This window comes from Nothobranchius furzeri, chromosome 12, assembly GCF_043380555.1.
Source record: "Nothobranchius furzeri strain GRZ-AD chromosome 12, NfurGRZ-RIMD1, whole genome shotgun sequence".
NCBI classification, from domain to species: Eukaryota; Metazoa; Chordata; class Actinopteri; order Cyprinodontiformes; family Nothobranchiidae; genus Nothobranchius; species Nothobranchius furzeri.
Genome location: NC_091752.1, coordinates 26,171,046 through 26,191,568, shown reverse-complemented (window position 1 = coordinate 26,191,568; position 20,523 = coordinate 26,171,046). Strand labels below are relative to the sequence as shown.

General features: G+C 45.2%; 1 protein-coding gene across 1 annotated transcript in view; it reads right to left on the bottom strand.

The window, feature by feature from the left end:
- The window catches only part of LOC107375853 (inactive phospholipase D5), a 102,221-nt gene that overhangs the window by 27,209 nt on the left and 54,489 nt on the right, over window positions 1–20,523 (bottom strand). The window contains exon 3 of the mRNA XM_054750225.2: window positions 16,758–16,894. Coding sequence (XP_054606200.2) covers window positions 16,758–16,894 — 137 coding nt within the window. The remainder of the gene's footprint in view (window positions 1–16,757; window positions 16,895–20,523) is intronic.

Sequence of the window (20,523 nt, the reverse complement as noted above, 5' to 3'; positions counted from 1 at the left end):
ACAGGCCAAAACATAGAAAAATATCTACGTTTTGGCAGATCCCCGGCTACGTGTGGACAGGGCCTGAGAGACAAGATACACAGAGGGAAGCAATCAGGGAAACAGGTAACAGGTGTGTGGGGAGTGTGAGCTGAAGGGATCAGGAGAGACTAATTAACTAAATGGGGGAGGAACACATTGTACTAAAGGGAGATACTAATATTAATGTACAGAGAACTAAAGATAAGTGAACTTGTCGCGAGCACGTCCCATTTATCGGTTCCGTTAAAACCCAGTTCCGTTAGAACTTAATAAGACTGCGCTGCTTTCTCAGGGTTCGTGGGGGTGTCGGTGAGTTTTATTGTACTAGACCCTGGTTTGGACTCCCTAAGTTAGAATCAGTCTTCTATTTTAAGGTAGAATGATATGCCGTACTCAGTTCTTTTGTGAAAGCACACTTCCTTTTAATTAATCCCGTTATCTAGTGGTTTAGATACTAGGGCGAAGCCCAGCGGGAGGCCATCTGTCTCTGGCAATTCTTTGGGTTATTAGGATTAATTTGCGCCTCTGTCAGCTTTTGTGGGAGTTGGTAACTAGAAGATGATTCTTGTTAGTTGATCAGGCTAACATAGATTTATCAATTTATCTAATTAATCCAACCTTCCCAGCGCTGGCCGAGACTTTTTCACACTTGCAAACAGAGCCTAAATTAACCTACTAATGTTTTGGCTTTATCATCCTTAAGACATCTCGCTACTCGCGGGAGAGGAGAAGACAAGCTTCTTTATCTTAAGGTTTCTTTTTATTAATCTGTCACAAACCGCAAAGCAAATCCTGATAACTCAGGAACCTGTAATTAATGTGCTTACCTCTCCTTAAGACAGGCCAGGGCTCCAACCTTAGCCTAAAAAAGGACCTGAAAGAATCAGGAATGTGGATCTTTTTCCAAAAAATTTATTACAAGATTAAAAAATACAAAAATGGGTAGATATAAAACTGATCACTACCCCCACGGAGTAATTAATCCTAATAATTAACTAAGAATAATGAGTTAGCTTACACCAACCCTAAATCTTCTTTTCTTCAGGCCAATGCCCTCTAACACATGCTCACTAACTCCTGCTACCTCTCTCTCCCCAAAAACTGACCTGTCATCCTCCGTCCTCTGGATGGAGGATGACCTCCTCTATCCCAAATCTGCTCTGTCTCTTCTGTCGTCTGCCCCAACTGTGTTTTTTCTCTGCCTCTAGCTGCTCCTTTTATACTCTTCTTGGGTCATCTTAGACAAGGTAAAAAGTTCACTAGTCACACATACATCATTGTCTCATGACAGTAAGGTCATTGGGCCATCTACCAGATACACACTTTTTTAGTTCAACACATTCTTCAGGACAGCTTTTCAGCTGAACACAGGCCATTAGGTGTCTTTTCCCAAAGTCCAGCATTCCTCATGAAGGCTTTCTGTCTTCTGATAGGCTCTCTTCAGTCTGTCTCCTGCGGCTCTGCCTCTTCTCCTGATGGTTGAAGCTTGGTTTATGCTTGACGCATTCACTTTCCGCGCGGTGATGAGGCTCGCGGATGGAACGCGCTTCACAACTCGTAGCGTTTATGGTTCGTGCGGCTCGTCTCCGCGGTGAGCCAATATTCTCCCAAACTGAACGGGGCAGCATGGAGCTCTACAGCATGCATCCAACACTACACCATAGTAGAAGTAGAAATTACTGTTTACAACATGGCATTTCAGCATTTTTAACAGCGTCCTCGTCTTTTCCGACAGTGCGAGCTATTTCTCTCCAAGAATTATTAACAACATGTTGATCACGGTGATCTTTGAGAGCTGAATCATACAAATGTCTGTATTTACGAACCTCTGCCATACTAGTTCTTGCCGGTCTGCCATGTTTTTCCACGTCCGTCCGTCCGCGTGGTTAGAAATTTTCCGAGGTGCGCATTGCGGAAATCTTGAGCCGTGCGGAGACGCGGTGGAGGGGCGTGGTTGTTAAAATGACGCAAAATGATGCAACTTTTCCGCGCGGAGCCGTGCGGACCTCGCGGACGCGTCAAGCATAAACCAACCTTGAGTCAGACACTTCTTGACCTTTTGCCCAATTTTACTCCCAGAAGCAAGTTCTGATCCCTTGGATTCTTCATGAAGGGTTTGTCCACTTCTGAGATGCATTATCTTCAGTTGATCTTCTTTTGTCCCAGCTTGATGCTTGTTGTGCAGTTGGGCCCCTGTCTTCTGGCTGATTTTACTCGCATAAGCAAGTTCAGTGTGTTTCAGTGTGGGTCCAATCTTTTCTCTGTGGCCCACCTGTTGACTCCGTTTCTTGCCACTATCTTTGGCATGTGGGAACTTGCAACAAACTAATACACCTGAAACTAGAGACACTAGAACAAACAAGAAACACTAGATCTTTAACTTGGGAAACTAAAGAGACAAGAATCAAAAGAGAGGGAATCTATGGGGAGACTAAATGGGATGGGATAGCTAAGTATGAAGTGACTGGGGGGACATGAGGGATACCAGGAGGGAGCTGGGGACCAAAAAGGGGCACAGATGATTAGGGGACACATGAGGGAAACCTGAAGGGAAACCTGGAGGGAGACCTGGATGGGGCTGGGGACCAAAAGGACACAGAACATGACACAGATGTCATCTGCATTTTAGATTTCACACTTTCCACTGACCCTGCCTTGTCCTCGTCCAGCGTTACTTGTTTGTATGAAGCTTTCTTTTTTAAAATTTATTAACAAATTTTGTTCTTTTCCATTATTATTGCAGAATCCCTGCCTGCCATTTTTGTTGGATTTACATAAATGAATCATGTACATAAGTTGCATGAAATTAGATTATGTCTTGGTTTTATAACTTCATTATTTAAGGCCAACATGATAAATACTTGTTCTTAGAACATGAAATTATCATGTGTATTTAACACAGAATTCACAAAGCCCATTTTTCAGTGTTTAAATGTGAATTGAATTCAAAATGTCATCAATTGGTTTGTTTTAATTTATTTCAATTTTTAATTTATTTTTATTTTCAATTTTAGGAATGCTGCAAATTAAAACTAATCAATTGATTGCAGTTTAAGTTCATCTCACATTTGAAGTGTTATAAATAAAATTAAATATACATGTGCTAAAAAACAGTTGTGTATAGTGGGCAGTGAGCAAAAATAAAAATCATGACTGAAAAAGACAGTGGTACAGAGGGGTTCAGAAAGCACTCTGCAGCGTCTCCAACTCGAACGACACCTATGGAAATGACAGGGAGAATGTGCAACAAGGTCTAGGCACAGATAGGGGCACAGACACAAACAAAGGGCTTTGGTGAGGATGTTTATTATGTTTAGTTATTTGGCAGACACTTTTATTTAAAGCAACGTACAATTTTTAAGGAGCAAATCACCCCCAAATCATCTTTTTTTGCTGATAATCTATATAAATGAGTGTCTAATCATGCTGTAGACAAGTGAATGCAATAATTTGGCATTTTAGTGCATCTTAGTTAAAATTTAAATGTTTAGCCTAAAACTGTCAATGTTGCCCAGTCGTTAGGTAAAAACTGCACTGCATTTGAATTTAAATCTGCCATTGCTATTTGCCAAGAAGTACACATGTTGCTCACTGGTACTTTATGAGGTCACAATGTTCTTGTGAGCCTGTAGTTTCTCAAGAAAAACTATATATTTTTGGACACTTTACTTTTCTGTTTCTGGTGCTGTGAAGCTTAGAGGATTTTTACTGCTATTTTTTTTAGCTTTTTTCACTTTTTGAGCATTTATTATGATGCGTAACCATGGCAACAAGCTGGTTTACAATCGGGAGCAGCTGATTAACATGGGAAAGGCTGAAATAATACCTCGACTGAAGCCACAAATCCTAAATGAGCTAAAACGCAAGAAGCATGGGTGCAGAGCGGGAGCAAAACGGAGACAGAGAAAGAGGAAATTCAAACCATCTCTTCCATCGATCATAATGGGCAATGTGAGATCACTGGCCAACAAGATGGAGGAACTCCAAGCCCTTTCAAGGACTCAACCAGAGTTTTGGCAGTTTCGGAACCGCTGGAGGAGATAATGCAAAGAAGGATTCTCCAGAGAATCAAGAAAATTATGGACAACCCTGAGCATTCTCTTCACAAGACTGTCCGACAACGGAAGAGTGTCTTCAGTCAGAGGCTTCTTCAGTTTCGCTGCAACACTGACCGCTACTGGAGATCCTTCCTGCCAACAGCCATTGTAATATACAATAACTCTTTGACGACTTGATTGTTATTATTATTCTGAGCTACAGCAATCAATTTCCCTCTGGGATTAATAAAGTATTTTTGAATTGAATTGAATTGAATTGTATGTGTGCATTTGTTAGCGAATCTGTCCTTTCGGTCTGCCAGGCAACAGCAATTGTAGCATTTTTCAAACAGAGTGGGAGTGGTGTGAGACTCAGGTAGGGGGTGACTTGCTCTTTAACCTATCAGGCATGTGGAAATTATATCAATGTATTTCATGTTCTTACAACATGAAATAGTCATGTTCTAGTAAGATGTATTTATCGTGTTAGCTGTCACATCCACTCACTCCAGCTGCCTCACTGCTCGCAAACCCTCAGCCTAGAACTCCATCTCCCATCATCCATCATTACCGGGAATCCCCACCACGTCATCACCGTCATCTTCAAAAGCTGGAAGAGGACAACACACTACACTCATCGATTTTTCATCCCTGTCCGAGTTCCGAGGGTTTATGCTCCGCCATCGAGCCAACCAGCTCACCCAACTCAAAGTAAGCCTTTTCTCTACCTTTCCGGAACACCTCCTTAGTCTCTCTCTCACTCGGGCCTTGCGTCAGTGTTCCTATATAAACCGCGTGACAACAGCTCCCAACACTTGCTCTTCCACGTCTGGGTTCTCCCTTCACAAAACACTCAAGTTGTCTGTGTAGCTCACGTCACTTATCACAGGATGACTGAGTCAACTATAAACCCAGCGGAAGTCAAGCGGCTTCGCGCCGAGGTCGTGCATCTCCGTGCTCTTGTAGACCGACAGGCCACTAAGTTGGAAGCCATGTCGGACGTGCTGATCCTGCTCTCCGCCTCCGTCACGTCCCTCCATCGGGAGGGCCTGGCCGCCCCCAACGAGCCCCAGATCGGTCTCCCTGAGTGCTGGAATGGAGTGGACGGACACCCTGATGGATTATTAGCCACGCTCGACATGCTCTTTGAATGCCAACCCACCAAATATACCACCTCCCGGGACTGGGTCGCCCTCCTCACCTCCCTCCTGTCTGGCAGAGCACTGGAATGGGCTGCTGCCCTATACAACAGTAAAGTGGCCGCTTGTAATGATTACGTGGCCTTTGTGGTAGCGCTGCGCAAGACCTTTGTTCCCCCCAGCGGTGACGTAGGCGCAGAGGCATGTCTCCTCATGCTCCGCCAACGGGACCAACCCGTTGTCATGATCCGCCCCAGCCTCCCTGACTGTGTCTCTCCTGCCCTGATTTGCCTTATTGTTCTCACCTGTCCCTGATTACTCTGCCCATGTGTTCCTGATTCCCTTGTGTATTTATACCTCCCTCCTGGTTGTTGTCTTTGTCGGTTCATTGTCGTTGTCCATGTTCGTTCGTCCTGTGCTCCTGTCCTACAATAAACAGCTTTTTATTTTTTACATCCGTCTGCCTGCTCATCTGCCTCCGGAACCCACCACCACACATGGTCTGCCACCTCCACCCGCAGAACATGACAGAATGAACTGACCAAACCTGGACCTGTGGTGAACTAACACATCTGTTCCTGGAGGATTATTTTTTCTTTTTTGTCCCTTTCAGTTGTGGGAGATTTCTGGCCTGGAGTTTGTGTGTTCGGCGCATCCTACCTGTTCTCGGGGTGGTCGAAGTTCCTCTGGGAGATCCTGGTGCATCCTATTTATCTTCGGGGTGGCCAGGGTCATTCTCCTCCAGCTGTTTTTGCCCCGTCCCGTTCTTCTCCTGAAGCCGCGGATCCTGGAGCCACAAGGGAATCACACCCCCTACACACGCCATTGTGGTAGGGCTGGTCTCCCCGCTCTTCTCCGGCTTCCCTTCTCCCGAGCCTCCGCCGATGGACCCAGCAGATCGGATGTGCACCTGCTCTGATTGGGATGTCAAGTACCTGCCGCCGAGCTGGGCTTCCACGCGTCGCTCCCGCTACTCAACCACTTCCTGGTCCACGCCTGCAGGTTCTGTGCCTGCAGGTTCTCCACGCAGCAGTTTCTGCTGGGGCCTATGCCTGCTGCTGCAGTTCCTGCTGGGTCCCACGCCTGCTGCTGCAGTTCGTCTCTGTGTTCCTGGTGTCCTGTATTCCTGGAGTCAAGTGTTCGTGTCAAGTCTACTCAAGTCTGCGTGTCAAGTCAGGTCTACGTGTCGTGTCAAGTCATCGTGTCAAGTCATCGTGTCAAGTCATCGTGTCCCTGTGCCCAAGTCAAGTCATCGAGTCCCTGTGCCCAAGTCAAGTCATCGAGTCCATGTGTCCAAGTCAAGTCATCGAGTCCCTGTGCCCAAGTCAAGTCATCGAGTCCCTGTGCCCAAGTCAAGTCATCGAGTCCCTGTGCCCAAGTCAAGTCATCGAGTCTGAGTTTCCCTGGTCTAAGTTCTTGGACACGTCTGATTGGTCGTAAGATGGAGTGCCGCCTGAACCAAGAGGCCCCTGCTCCGCAGCCCTGGATGGTGTTCCTTGTTCCCTGGTCTCGTCTTCTGTGTTCCCTTGTCGTGTGTGCCCTGGTCTGGTCTTCGTTCGTGCCCGTGTCTCCTGTGTTTTGTGGCTTGTGGGCATCTAGTATCCGCCCCTTGGGGGGGGGGGGGTACTGTCATGATCCGCCCCAGCCTCCCTGACTGTGTCTCTCCTGCCCTGATTTGCCTTATTGTTCTCACCTGTCCCTGATTACTCTGCCCATGTGTTCCTGATTCCCTTGTGTATTTATACCTCCCTCCTGGTTGTTGTCTTTGTCGGTTCACTGTCGTTGTCCATGTTCGTTCGTCCTGTGCTCCCGTCCTACAATAAACAGCTTTTTATTTTTTACATCCGTCTGCCTGCTCATCTGCCTCCGGAACCCACCACCATACATGGTCTGCCACCTCCACCCGCAGAACATGACACCCGTATGCAGCTACGTCTCTGAGTTCCGGAAGATGGCAGCCAACCTCTCCTGGGGGACTCCGTCTTGAAGGCTGTCTTTACTGAGGGACTTGCTGGCTACATCCGGGACGAGTAGGTCAGCAGGGAGTTACATTAGATGGGGTGGTGGACCTGGCCCTTCAAATCGGCCAACAGGTCCTGACTCGACCCCGGACTCGACAACCTCCTCTGGTACCCCCATGTCCTACAGGTCACACCGCCGAACCGGGTCCTAGACAGGAGGAAACTATGCAACTCGGCCACCTTTCCCCGGCTGAGAAGGCGCGATGTCGGAGGGAGGGCCTGTGCACCTACTGCGGCTCCGCTGAACATGGCTGGCCCTCATGCCCTCGCCGACCGGCAAAAGACCAGGCCAGGTGAACGTGGGAAACGTTCTACCTGGCCCATCCTACCCCGTCTCCTCTGCCCACTCTGTTACCTGTTACCCTCCAGCTCACCCAAGGGCCAACGGATCTCAGGGTGCTGCTGGACTCAGGCGTGTCGGACCAATTTATGGATGCAGGACTAGCCACTTGCCTCCACATCCCTTCGATCAGACTGGAGAGGCCCATCACCGTCACTTCAGTGGATGGAAGAACCCTTAGGCCATTCCCCATTGGTCAATGCACACCTCCTCTGCGCATGCAGGTGGAGGACCATCAAGAAGCCATCCGCTTCCTCCTCGTCTCCGCCCCTAGCGCACCACTCATCCTGGGCTTTCCCTGACTCGCCCTCCATGACACCAGCATCTTGTGGTCCACAGGCCGGCTGCTACGCTGGGGACCCACCTGTGCTCACCACCAGCTGGTCCCCCAACCGTCTCCTGACGCTCCCGCAGGTGCCAACCCTGCGGCCAATTGGGACACCCTTCCTGCACCCTACTGGGACCTGGCAGCAATTTTCGACAAGGGGCGAGCACTGGCACTCCCTCCCCGGCGGCCTTACGGCATGGAGATAAAGCTCCAGCAGGGAACAACGCCACCCAGGGGCCGCCTGTTCTCCCTCTCTCCAGCGGAAGACCAGGCCATGCAGGAGTACATCACGGAGGCTCTCAGACAGGGGATCGTCCGCCCTTCCACCTCTCCCTGGGCCGCGGGCTTCTTCTTCGTTAAGAAGAAGGATGGAGGCCTGTGCCCCTACATCAACTATTGGGGGCTTAACCGGATCACCATCAAGGACCGGCACCCGCTTCAGCTGATGAACACTGCACTGGGCTCTCTCAGCCGGGCCACCGTTTTTACCAAATTTGACCCCCGGAAGGCCTACCACCTGGTCCGTATGAAGGAGGGGGGAGGATTGGAAGGCCGCTTTCATAACCCCTACAGGCCATTGGGAGTATCGGTCTTGGTCTGGTCTCTGCAACAGCCCAGCGGTCTTCCAGCACCTTATCAATGACACCCTGCGGGACATGCTGGGTTGTTGGGTCTTCGCCTATCTAGATGATATCCTCATCTACTCCTCCACCATGGAAGACCACATCCGTCACATTCGAGCTGTTCTCACTCGACTCCTGGAGAACCACTTGTTCTGTAAACTGGAGAAGTGCGAGTTCCATCAGTCCACCCTCTCCTATCTGGGGTTTGTCATCTTCTCCAAGGAGCTGTTGATGGACCCCCTAAAGGTTCAGGTGGTCTCCAACTGTCCTCCACCCACCAGCCTAAGGGCAATTGCAGAGCTTCCTGGGGTTCGCCAATTTTTACTGGTGCTTTATTCGGAATTACAGTGTCATTGCGGCGCCTCTCACCTCTCTCACCAAAATCGGAAATATATCCCGACCATTTTAACTGACCCCGGAGGGGGAGGAGGCTTTTTGTCTCCTGGTTCACCTCTTCACTTCAGTCCCCATCCTGCTCCGGCCGGATCCCAGCAGGTCCTTCATCGTCATAGTGGACGCTTCGGATGTGGGAGCCGGGGCCATCCTCCCCCAACACGGCCCAGACAGTAAGCTCCATCCCTGCTGTTTCTTCTCCCTGAAGTTCACCTCCATGGAGCAGAGATACGGGGTTGGGGATAGGGATAGGGAGCTGCTGGCCATTAAATGGGCCCTCGAGGGGTGGAGGCACTGGCTCCTCGGCGCGGCTGTCCCATTTACTGTCTGGACCGACCACCAGAACCTAGTCCATGTCAGGACAGCCAAGCAACTCAACCCTCGCCAGGCCCGCTGGGCTCACTTCTTTGAGACATTCCAGTTCAAATTGGCCTATTGCCCCGGCTCCAAGAATGCCAAAGCGGACTCACTCTCCCAACAGTTCTCCCACTCACCCCACACTTCCACTCCCAAACCCATCCTCCCAGCGGGAAGCTTTCTAGCCACGCTCCACTGGCCCCTGGAGGAGGCTATTCGCCAGGCCCTCGTCAACAAACCAGCACCTCCCGGGACCTCGCCTCATTGCCTCTATGTTCCCTCTCAGTGTCGAAAGGAAGCCCTTGCCTGGGGTCACTCCTCCAAACTCTCCGAGCACCCCGGAGCTACCCGTACTCTGCAGTTTCTCCGAAGTGCCCTCTGGTGGCCATCCATGGCTAAGGATGTCAGGGAGTATACAGCAGCCTGTGACACCTGCGCCTGCTGCATGACCGCTAATCAGCCCCCCTCGGGCCTCCTACTGTCCCTTCCAGTACTCTAACGCCCTTGGTCCCACTTGGAGGAGGATTTTGTTACGGGGTTCCCCGCTGTGGACGGACTGGACACCATCCTGTCCATCTCCGACCAGTTTTCCAAGGCCATACACCTGGTGGCAGTGCAGGGCCTTCCCACCACAAAGAGGACTGCTGAGCTCCTGCTCGATTACGTCGTCCGCATCCATGGTTTTCCCCTGGACATCATTTCCGACTGTGGTCCTAAGTTCACGGCTCGCTTCTGGAAGGCTTTCTGTCGCCTGGTGGGCACCTCTGCGAACCTCTCCTCCGGCTACCATCCCCAGACTAATGGCCAGACCGTGCGTTCCAACCAGCAGCTGGGTCGGTTCCTTCGTTGCTATGTGTCCAGCCAGCCATCTCAGTGGCCCCGTTATTTCCTCTGGGCTGAACTGTCCCATAACCTCCACGTCTCCTCCACTGGGCTGTCCCCCTTTGAGGTGTGCTATGGTTACCAGCCTCCAGTTGTCGCCCACCTAGAGGCCGAGGTGGGGGTGCCAGCCACCCAGACGCTGGTTCACCGCTGCCGGAACGCTTCGATCAAGGCGAGGGCGGCCATCCAGCATGCCAACACCAGGTACTCCAAACACCATGACCATTGCCGTCGCCCCGACCGCACCTACGTCCCCCGGAGACTGTGTATGCCCTTTTACCGCCCACCTTCGGATGCGAGGCGAGTCCAGGAAACTTGCTCCCAAATTCCTGGGTCCCTACGTGGTCTCCCACTGCATCAACCCGGTGACCTATAGACCCAGTCTGCCTGCCTCTCTTCGAATCCATCCAGTCTTCCATACCTCCCAGCTCAAACCTCAGTCACATCTTCCCTTGCCCCCTCGCCGCCTCCCCCTCCCCCTCCCTGCTTTGTTGACGATGATCTGGTTTATACTATACGGCGCATCCTGGACGCTCGCTATTGGGGCTGTGGCTGGCAGTATCTGATTGATTGGGAGGGTTATGGGCCAGAGGACCACTCCTGGGAGCCAGCTAGTGCTGTTTTAGGACCCGTCGCTAGTCGAGAACTTCCACGCCCGCCGCCCTGGTCCTTCTGGTGCCGTCCCTGGAGGAGGAGGGGGGGGGGGGTCCTGTCACATCCACTCCCTCCAGCCGCCTCATTGCTCGCAAGCCCTCAGCCTAGAAATCCATCTCCCATCATCCCTCATTACCGGGAATCCCCACCACGTCATCACCGTCATCTTCAAAAGCTGGAAGAGGACAACACACCACACTCAGTCATCGATTCTTCATCCCTGTCTGAGTTCTGGGCGTTTATGCTCCACCATCGAGTCAACCAGCTCACCCAACTCAAAGTAAGCCTTTTCCCTATTTTTCTGGAACACCTCCTTAGTCCCGCTCTCACTCGGGCCTTGCGTCAATGTTCCTATATTAACTGCGTGACAACAGCTCCCAACGCTCGCTCTTCCGCGTCTGGGTTCTCCCTTCACGCTACATTCCTACTAAACACTCAAGCTTTCTGTGTAGCTCACGTCACTTATCATATTAGCATTATATAATGAAGTTCTAAAACAAAAAAATAATCTAATTTCATGCAACTGATGTGCTTGATTCAATTATGTAAATCCAACAGACTTTTTATTTCAGTGTACTTTAACCTACAACTCTTTATATCCTTTTAAAACTTGCATTCTGTTTTCCAACAGCACCCAGAACAGTCGGCACACTGGGTCAGATAAAGAGTGACACCTCTGGACCCCAACAGGACCTGGCTCAAGGGCACGCTGGTCAGAGCATGGACTGTATAGGTGATAATGTGGTTAAATCCCACAGAGAGGACAGTTGTCAGCTCTCAATGTGAAAATGTATTTTACAGTAAAGCCAAGTCAGATTTTGGAAAGGGGCCAAGGGTTGAACCGTTTCTGTAATTACAACACGCTGATATCTCATCATGGAAGGAGTGTGTGTATTTGGTGAAGGAGAGCTTGGCTGGTGTTGCTGCTGAAGACATAGAAAGAGTTGAAATAAGGGCACACGAACTAATGCACAGAATTTGTTCTGATTAGATGGACAAAATAGAAACAGTAAAGCATTATGCAATTTTTCTTTTCTTCATTTTGAAGAAGAGGATGGGATAATCCCGTGGAGAGAAAAAATAAAGTATTCAGCCTTCCTACTGTCTGAGCTATGATGAAGAGTGATTCTGACTGGCTCAAGCAGCCAGACAGGCCTTGGTATTAAAATTAGAGAAAGCAGAGGTTGTTTATTCCAGCAGAAGATTCATTGATTTATGCAGTCTAGGCTGTTTATGGCTGCTTTGTAACCCATCTGTGCAGTGCTGGGTGCCATTTAGCCCCAGCAGCTAATAAAGCAGTTGTGTAAACCCTGTGCTGTATTTGTGTGAATACAGGAAACAGTCAGGGAGGGAGACCGTGCCTGGCTTCAGAAAGCTCTCCCTCTGAATGATAATACATGCAGTGGTTGGTGAGTAAAGTTGCATCATTTTGATTTACTGTCTTAAAATGCTGCAGGAGATGAGAACCACATTACCCAGCAGTCAGGGATGATGTGTTCTCAAATGAAACACACGTGCAAATCAAATTGTGATGTGTAATACACGTACATGCCCGTGATGCCTTGTACCTACAGTGAAGAAGCATGTTTATGTGATTCAGCTCTTGAAACCTGATATAAGTGATCCAGCCTCTCCACAAGCTGCACTGAGACGTGAGAGTGTAGCAGCGAGGAAGACATTACCAGCTGCTTCCACTCAGCGTGCTTCCCGTTCAATTTGATCAGTGAGCAAAACAAAACACTAAAAACAAAAAGAAAGATCTTTTGAAGTGGTTCCCAGTGTGTGATCCAATTTAATTGGATTTCTGTCAATTATTTTTAAGAGTCGTTTCCTGTCTGGGTTGAAATTTTGTCTGATTTCTCAGAAACAAAGAAATCATCTTTTTCATATCACATTATTTACATGTCATGCATTTTCCAACCTGTTCATCAATAACCATATCAAACAGGAAAATATGGTGCAATTAATTAGTTGATTGGAGTGTGACACTTTGAGTCTAGATTATTGAACCTTTTCACAATATTCTAATAAGTCTGATATTTTTAATTTGGGATTTTCATAAACTGTACGCCATAATCATCATAATTACAACAAATACAGACTTAAAACATTTCATTATGTATGCAATGAGTCTGTCTGGTATACTAGTTGGTAACATTTCACAATAAGGTCCCTTTATTAATCTTAATGCATTATTAAAGTGACAACGTGTATCAATTTCTATTCAAATGTTGTTTAAAATGAATAAAATGAAGTTTTATGAAAATATTGGCATCGTCATAGCATATAACTATAAAAATCAGGTCTAAAGTACATAGAGTGTGGGACTAGCATCTTTGGGGGATGCCATATTAGACTTAGCTTAGTAAGGCATTAGATATGGTTAAGAACAACAAGAAGAAGAAAATATCATTTCTATAGCGCCTCTCAAGATAAAAATCACGAGGCGCTTCACAAAAACAAAAAATGTAAAAAGAATTTAGAAAATGGTTGAAAATATATTTAAATTTAGCAAAAATAGACCATTGTGATTAAAAAAATGTAAAGAAAGAGAGAGCGTAAATAGGAAAGAGGGAAATCAGTGGATCCTGAGGAAGGTGGAATAGGTGGGGAGAGCAGAACAAGGAGAGGGTGATGAAGCTCACACCAAAACCAGCTTGAACAAGCGAGTTTTCAGCTGCTTTTTAAAGGAGACCACTGAGTCCACTGATCTCAGGCTCAGGGGGAGAGAGGTCCAGAGTCTGGGGGCCACAGCAGCAAATGATCTGTCACCTTTGGTCTTTAGCCTGGTGTGCTGCACAACCAGTAGGCTTTGATCACTGGACCTCAGGGACCTGCTGGGGGTGTAGGGACTGAGAAGATCACCAATGTAAGATGGTGCTTGTCCATGTAAGGCCCTATAGACCAGAACCAGGATCTTGAAATGAACCCTGAAGTTGACTGGCAGCCAGTGAAGCTGGAGGAGAAGTGGGGTGATGTGGGTGTGTTTGGAGGACTTGGTCAGAAGCCGAGCACAGGCATTCTGAACCACCTGTAGACGGTTCAGGGAGGTTCTGCTCAGACACGTGAAAAGAGAGTTACAGTAGTCTATGCTGCTCCCTTGGTTCCCCTTTTAATAAATTATTATTTAAACCTTTTACCCAAGTCTCCGTGTTGATTCTGTATGTCGTGGGTTAGATATTTACACCACATGACACTTAGGCTCCCTATTCAGAGTAAATGTGACTGAATTACGCTCTTTTATTATTCTACTCATCAAACATTAATGGTGATAAAATATTTTTTGGTTCTTTTGGTTCTGCAACAACAAAACCTGCTGTTCCAGAGATGCCTAAATTGGCCTCCTTCGCTGGGCAAGCAGAACAGATTAAAAAGAAAATTGCATGAAAATCTGCATTAAAAACAAACAGCTGACACAATCCAACATCACAGCGACTGCTGAGTCATTGCTTAAGCAGCTCGAAGAGTCGTTATTTGTTAATGAAAGTGCAGCAGTGGCTGCAGAGAATAAGGGGCTTGCTGTATTTTCAGAAGAAATTCAGTTAATCACTGTTAATTGCAGGATGAACTCAGAATTGCTACAAAAGGACTTTGCATTTGCTTTAATGAAGTGCTTCAAGTACCTTCGTGAGTTTAAGGGAACAATCATCAGTGCAGCTCCACGTGTGCCAAACTCGTAACAATCCATCTTTTGCAAGTTTGTTTTAAGCAAAACACTCCATGCATTTATTGAATTTCTTTTTATTTATGTAGTCACTGAAGGTTTCATCAATAACCTTGGAAATAAAAGCGTGCACACAGAAATCTCACAGCAGACACTTTTGAAACTTGTTACAAGCGTTCTTGAATGGACAAGACCTCCATCGTCCCTGACTCTGAGCCAGTAACAGCTGATGAATCTATTCCATCATCTTTATTTCCCTCCATCTCCTTCACCCTCCCGCAACCTCGTTTTTATTCTGCCCCCAAGCTTCAGGGGTCCATCAGAGGACAAGGGGGGCTCATTCAGCTTTGGAAGTTGGGATTTTTCTTTCAGCCTCAAGAGGATGAGGAGAATGCTTGGTAATGTTCTCTGAATGGATGTTAATTACTGATTTGAGGAAGAAGCTGGAGAACCTAGATGGACATAGACACACAAGGAGACGAGATGGAGAAGTAATCCACGGCTGAGTGGTAAATTGAACGATAAGTGTCTAATGGTGGGGAACCAGCAGGAAGCGTAGAGAATGGAAGCAAAATAAAAACCTGCTGTATCAGCTCGACACCTGCTGATTAGCTGCTTTCAGCTTGAACTATCAGAAATTTCTGCAGATGTTTTAGACATCTTGTCTAAGAATTCACTTTCTTACATTTTGCATAATTTGAAGGGCTGGTTTAAAATAACTTTTAAAACAGCCAAGTTATCAAACCAGGCAAGTAGAGGACGGATGTTTATTTGACTGGTACAAATTCACATTTAGTTTCTTCCATTTAGCATCTGCCTCATTACGTTATGGTAACATATTCACCAAAATACAACACAGCTCAGCTGCTTTTGCCTCATGGGGGATGGTGGAGATGATGGTCATCACTGAAGGCTGTTAAAATAAATGAAAAGGACCAGAAGATATGATAGAACAGCCAACTGTGAAATGAGACCAGGCATGTGAGAAAACCAGCTTTCCATAAGGAGCTCCAAGGAAATACAGCATTGCTTATGGGAATGCTTATGAATTTTACAGATGCTTTACCCAAAGCCATTTAGAGATTTACTCGTATTGCATGTTTTGGCCTGTGGGAGTACCCACGTGTGTATAAGAAGAACATGCTAACTCCACACAGCAAACCCACAGCCAGGATTCAAACCTGCAACCTTCTTGCAGCAAGGCAACAATGCTACCATCTGTCCCACAATGCAGCACTGGTTTTCTAAAATAACAAATACCTGTGCAAACTCTGTCAAAGCTGCAATGGCAAATCTGCATAACAAGTTAGCTTTTAAACACAAACACCGTCACGGAACTCTCAAAGGCAATAAAGTTTTCCCATTTTGAAAGTGATCAGGTTTTTGAATTATGAATATAATGCAACCACTAGTGCATCACATGGCACAGGTAGCTGTGGCGTTTAGAGGCATCCTTTAGTTTTATTTCTCCAAACACAAGAAGAAAAGCTCTTTTCTATTGCACCTCTCAAGATAAAAATCACGAGATGCTTCACAAAAACAAAAAATGTAAATTATAAAAAAGAATTTAGAAGATGATTAAAATATATTTTAAATGAGCAAAAATAGACTGTTGTGATTAATAAATATAAAGAAAGAGAGAGTGGATAGGAAAGAGAGAAATCAGTGGATCCCGAGGAAGGTGGAATAGGTAGGGAGAGCAGAACAAGGAGAAGGTGGTGAAGGTCACACCAAAGCCAGCTTGAACAGGTGAGTTTTCAGCTGTGTTTTAAGCATTCAGGAACCAAGGACAACATACAAAATGGTAATTATAACTTCAAATTTGTCAAAGAAAATCACCCCACCCCTGTGAGAGCATTCACTGACTCTTACCGTTTTTGTCCATTTGCATCAGTGCTGCAGCTAATTATGATTTTGTTTGCATCTCAAATGTTCTTTGCTTGATGCAGCTGACTTGTAATATTACACCGCAGCCAAAAGAGGTAGAAGCCTCATTGCACACGCTAATGAGGCTTTCACAAAACCCGATGAAGAACTGTTCTGTTGTTAGCTTCTTGCGATCAGAACAGGGATGAGTCCAAGAAGGTTTAGCTTTATTAGCTTTTTTATACATATTAATGACTTCATGAATCTAATCAATTACCAACGTTCTGTCACTTAAAGGTGCTGTTAATTAAAGCTAATATTCCTCAGGCGTCCATTCAGAGAGAGTGAGGGAGAGAAGCTTGATTTTCATTATAAGGACAAGAATAAAGGCTTGGAAACATGAAACAGTAATTATGCCTCTGCAGTTCTTACCTGCAGTTCTTAGAACAGTTTTCCTCTGTGATTCCGTCCTCATCTTCGCCCCAAACATCCACTGCAGAGAAAATCAACGCCACGAGCACAGCAAAGCAGCACACCAGGGCAAAGATTGCGATACACTTCTGCTGAGACTGCAAGGAAGAGAAACACAACAACATTGATTATGGTTTATTTTTTGCTCCTCAACTCAACTGTAAGGCCAGAGCTCCCCAGCCTTGACCCCCTATTAGCCGTCTGGATGACAGGACTGATTTACTGCTCAGCTCAGCAGGTCACCATATGATGGAGGAGATGTCAGCATGGACATGTAGGCTCATGTATGACCCATAGACTCTGACGCAGCATTGAGAGGGGATGAAAGAGGGAGAGAACAGAAGTGGTTTTCAGAATCACAGATTATGAAATTAGAAGATCTATATTATTATAAAATAATGCAATTTATGTTTAGAGTAAAATTAATGGCTCTGCCAAAAAATATACTAATTTTTTTTGCAAAGAGGGAAAGTAAATATGTTTTAAGAGGTGTATGAATGTTTGTTCTACAAAAAGCCAAAAAGGGCACGAAAAGGAGATGTATCTCTGTAATGGGAGTAAAAATTTTGGAATGAGGCTAAAAATAGAATTACAATTAGCAACTTCTCTTTCAGTTCTTAAAAAACTTATCAGTAAAAATATTTTTGAAGAGTATTAATTTGATGTTGATGGATGGATTTGTGTTTTTTTTTTATTTGGGTTGTTGGTTCATTGCAGGAAATTGAAAAATTGTTTTGTAAGTAGGTTAGGCAATTATACAAGCTATTGCTTCTGCCTAAACCTATTCAGTCATGAGATACCAAATAGACACCATACACAAATGAATGTATATGTTAGTGAGAAATGGTATTTGTATCTATTTGTATGACATGTTATTGTACACATTGTCTTAAGATGACTGACTGAATAAAATTGATCATTCATTCATTCAAGTAAAATGAGTGTGATTATGAAGAAACAGGAAGCAAAAGAAGAAAAAACACGCTGTTTGTAGATATTTTTAGCCATGATGACCTTAGCATGTTTGGACTCATTCCAAAAAAGCGTTCTGTAGCATGTTCTGTGAGGGCGTTAGAGACGTGAAGGTGACTGGATCCCAGCTGTTACTTCTCACCCCAATCCATTTTTGAGCCACAAGTTTATCTATTCCACACAAAGTAAATTCTCCCCCTCTGTCAAACATTTTGGGTAAAAATATAAGCAATGTGTCAGAGTGGAACTGCCTTATGTAAGAATGCAGAAAAGTATGATTAAAATGTTTTCACGTCATACATCTTCTAATGAATCATTACAAGTTGATAAGCATACGTGATGATGTGCATTTTACCAGGTGATAGGGGGCAGTACATACCTAAATCATTGCTAGCAAGCGGTATTTTGGTGTTTGAGTAAGACCATACCAACAGATAGCCATTAGGGTCAAAAATCCCTGGGAGTGCAACCTCCAGCAAAATGGCAAAACATCAGACTCACTTTCATCACTGGCAATGAGTGAAGAGGTTAATGTGCAAAACAATGTTAATAAATGACAAAAGTTTTTAAACTGTTTGTTACACAGCAGTAAATGCATTTTGTCCTCATAGGCTCCCGTAGAAGGAAACATGGTGACTACTATGGCGTCGCCCAGAGACTTAGACCCCCTCCCATGTAGTTTAGACCCAATTTTTATAGTTATATGTTACAAAGCTGCCAACATTTTTCAACAACTGGACATCATTTAATTAATCTTCAACAACATTTCAATGGATATTTCAAAAGATTAATGGTAAAAACTTCATATTGTCACTTAGAATATTTTGTATAAGCATTTTTTCTGACCTATATGTTATTCTGCTTTGCACACTGATCATCACACTAATTGGAAGGCATGTGTGTATATTCACATAAACAACGTGGACCCTTTGGTTCATACCAGCCAAACAGGCCTTTTCCAGACACAGAACACCATTCATTACTGCTGACAGGATGTGGGAATGTGCTCCTATTTCTTAATAAGATTCTGTCCAAAGGGAATAGTGGACCTTTGAAAGAAAAAGTGGAAAAGACAGAAACTACCGGTGCAGTATTCTCTGTTGCATTATTTCATAATAGACACAATTAGATGAATATGTATACGAGTTGAGTTTTCTAAGTAAGTATTGCATGTTATGCCCTTATAAATAACTTTATTTTTCTCCTGTTTTGCCTACTCAAATAAATGGAAATTCACTTCAAATTACTACAGTGAGCTATTTTCACAGTCCCACATGCGATATGTGTATAGAGTAAAACCAAAATCATGAAATAAGTCAAAAACAACATATTTGCTTGGCACATTTTCATTTCCCAACCACTACATAATTTGTAGTTCTCACATGTGTCTTAATATTCTGCTGTAATTAATTCTAAATAAGTTGGTTGGCACAGCTTGTGTGGTTCTGATGGTTACTTAATAGTATTAAAGTGCAAGAATGTATTTTGTAAACACAGAATTTGATTGTGAGTGAACTGATTGTGCTGGAAAAAATGGCTTAATATCGACAAGAAATATGTTTACTCTTACGTTAAATGAGGATTGCATCTCCTGAGATGCCAGGAGTGAAAAAGCCCAGTTTAACACGGCAGGTGGAGGGTGTTTATTGATTTTCTTTTGCATTTGGAAGTCTGGCAACTATTGCCTTAACATGTCCTCAGTCTGTTTTTTCTTTGACCCAGCAACTATAAAATACCCAAACCGTGTATAAAACAATAACAAATGATTAATATGAAACCTGCCAGAAGAAGGAAACCTAATTCCAAACTGTGCACATCATTAGCACACTCAGCCAAACTCATTATCCTCAGAGACAAAACTCATATCATGCTCAGCCTTTGTGAGCTGCAAACACAACACGTTCATTATGTTACAGTGTTTATTGCAGCTAAAGAGATTTATGTCTGTGTCCTCATACGGGAAATAAATTCATCTAAAACAACAGTCGATGAAGTGTTCCCTGGGTACCAGAGAGTCAGTAGCCCGGCTGTTTCAGAGAGTTTCGTGCTCACACAAGCGTTCGTCAGAGCTAGGGCTGCAGGCGCAATAATGTATTAGAACCAATATTAGGGGTGAGTAGAAAAAGGCGAGTCAGCTTTATTTATATAGCACATTTCACTCATAGAGGCAATTCAATGTGCTTTCCATTCGCGATAATAATGCAAATATTATGTAACGTGAGGAAATGTGGGTTTTCTGTCACAAAGGTGGTGTTGGACTCAGCTGGGTCAAAGCTGGGTCGTTGAGAACTTTCACCCACAGATTAAGACCTGAACACCAGAGAGTCTGGGAGGAAACCATAACATCTGCCACCTGCAGCTTCGTGCCAGAAGATGTTGTTCCCACAGAAGATGTTGTTCCCATAAAAGTAGTCATAACATAACAAGTCTTAAAACTTTGTTTCTTGATTTTAATGTTAAAGTAACCATTATCATTTTGCTCATTATAAATGTGTTTAATCAAATGAATGGTTCTTATGCTTTGGGTAATTATAATGGATTAATGAATCCATACTTAAATAATGTTTGAGGATGTTTGTTACTGACCTTCACACACACTCAAGCAAACAAACACTCACACACACCCACACACAGATTCTCACAGTAAACTCCAAAACACATTTGCTGACGCACACGTTTGCTTTGAGAAGAGAAAGGCTTTTGGTAAGTTTCAGTCTTGATTTCAGTTGGTGCTTGACAACGAAAGAGAGAGGAC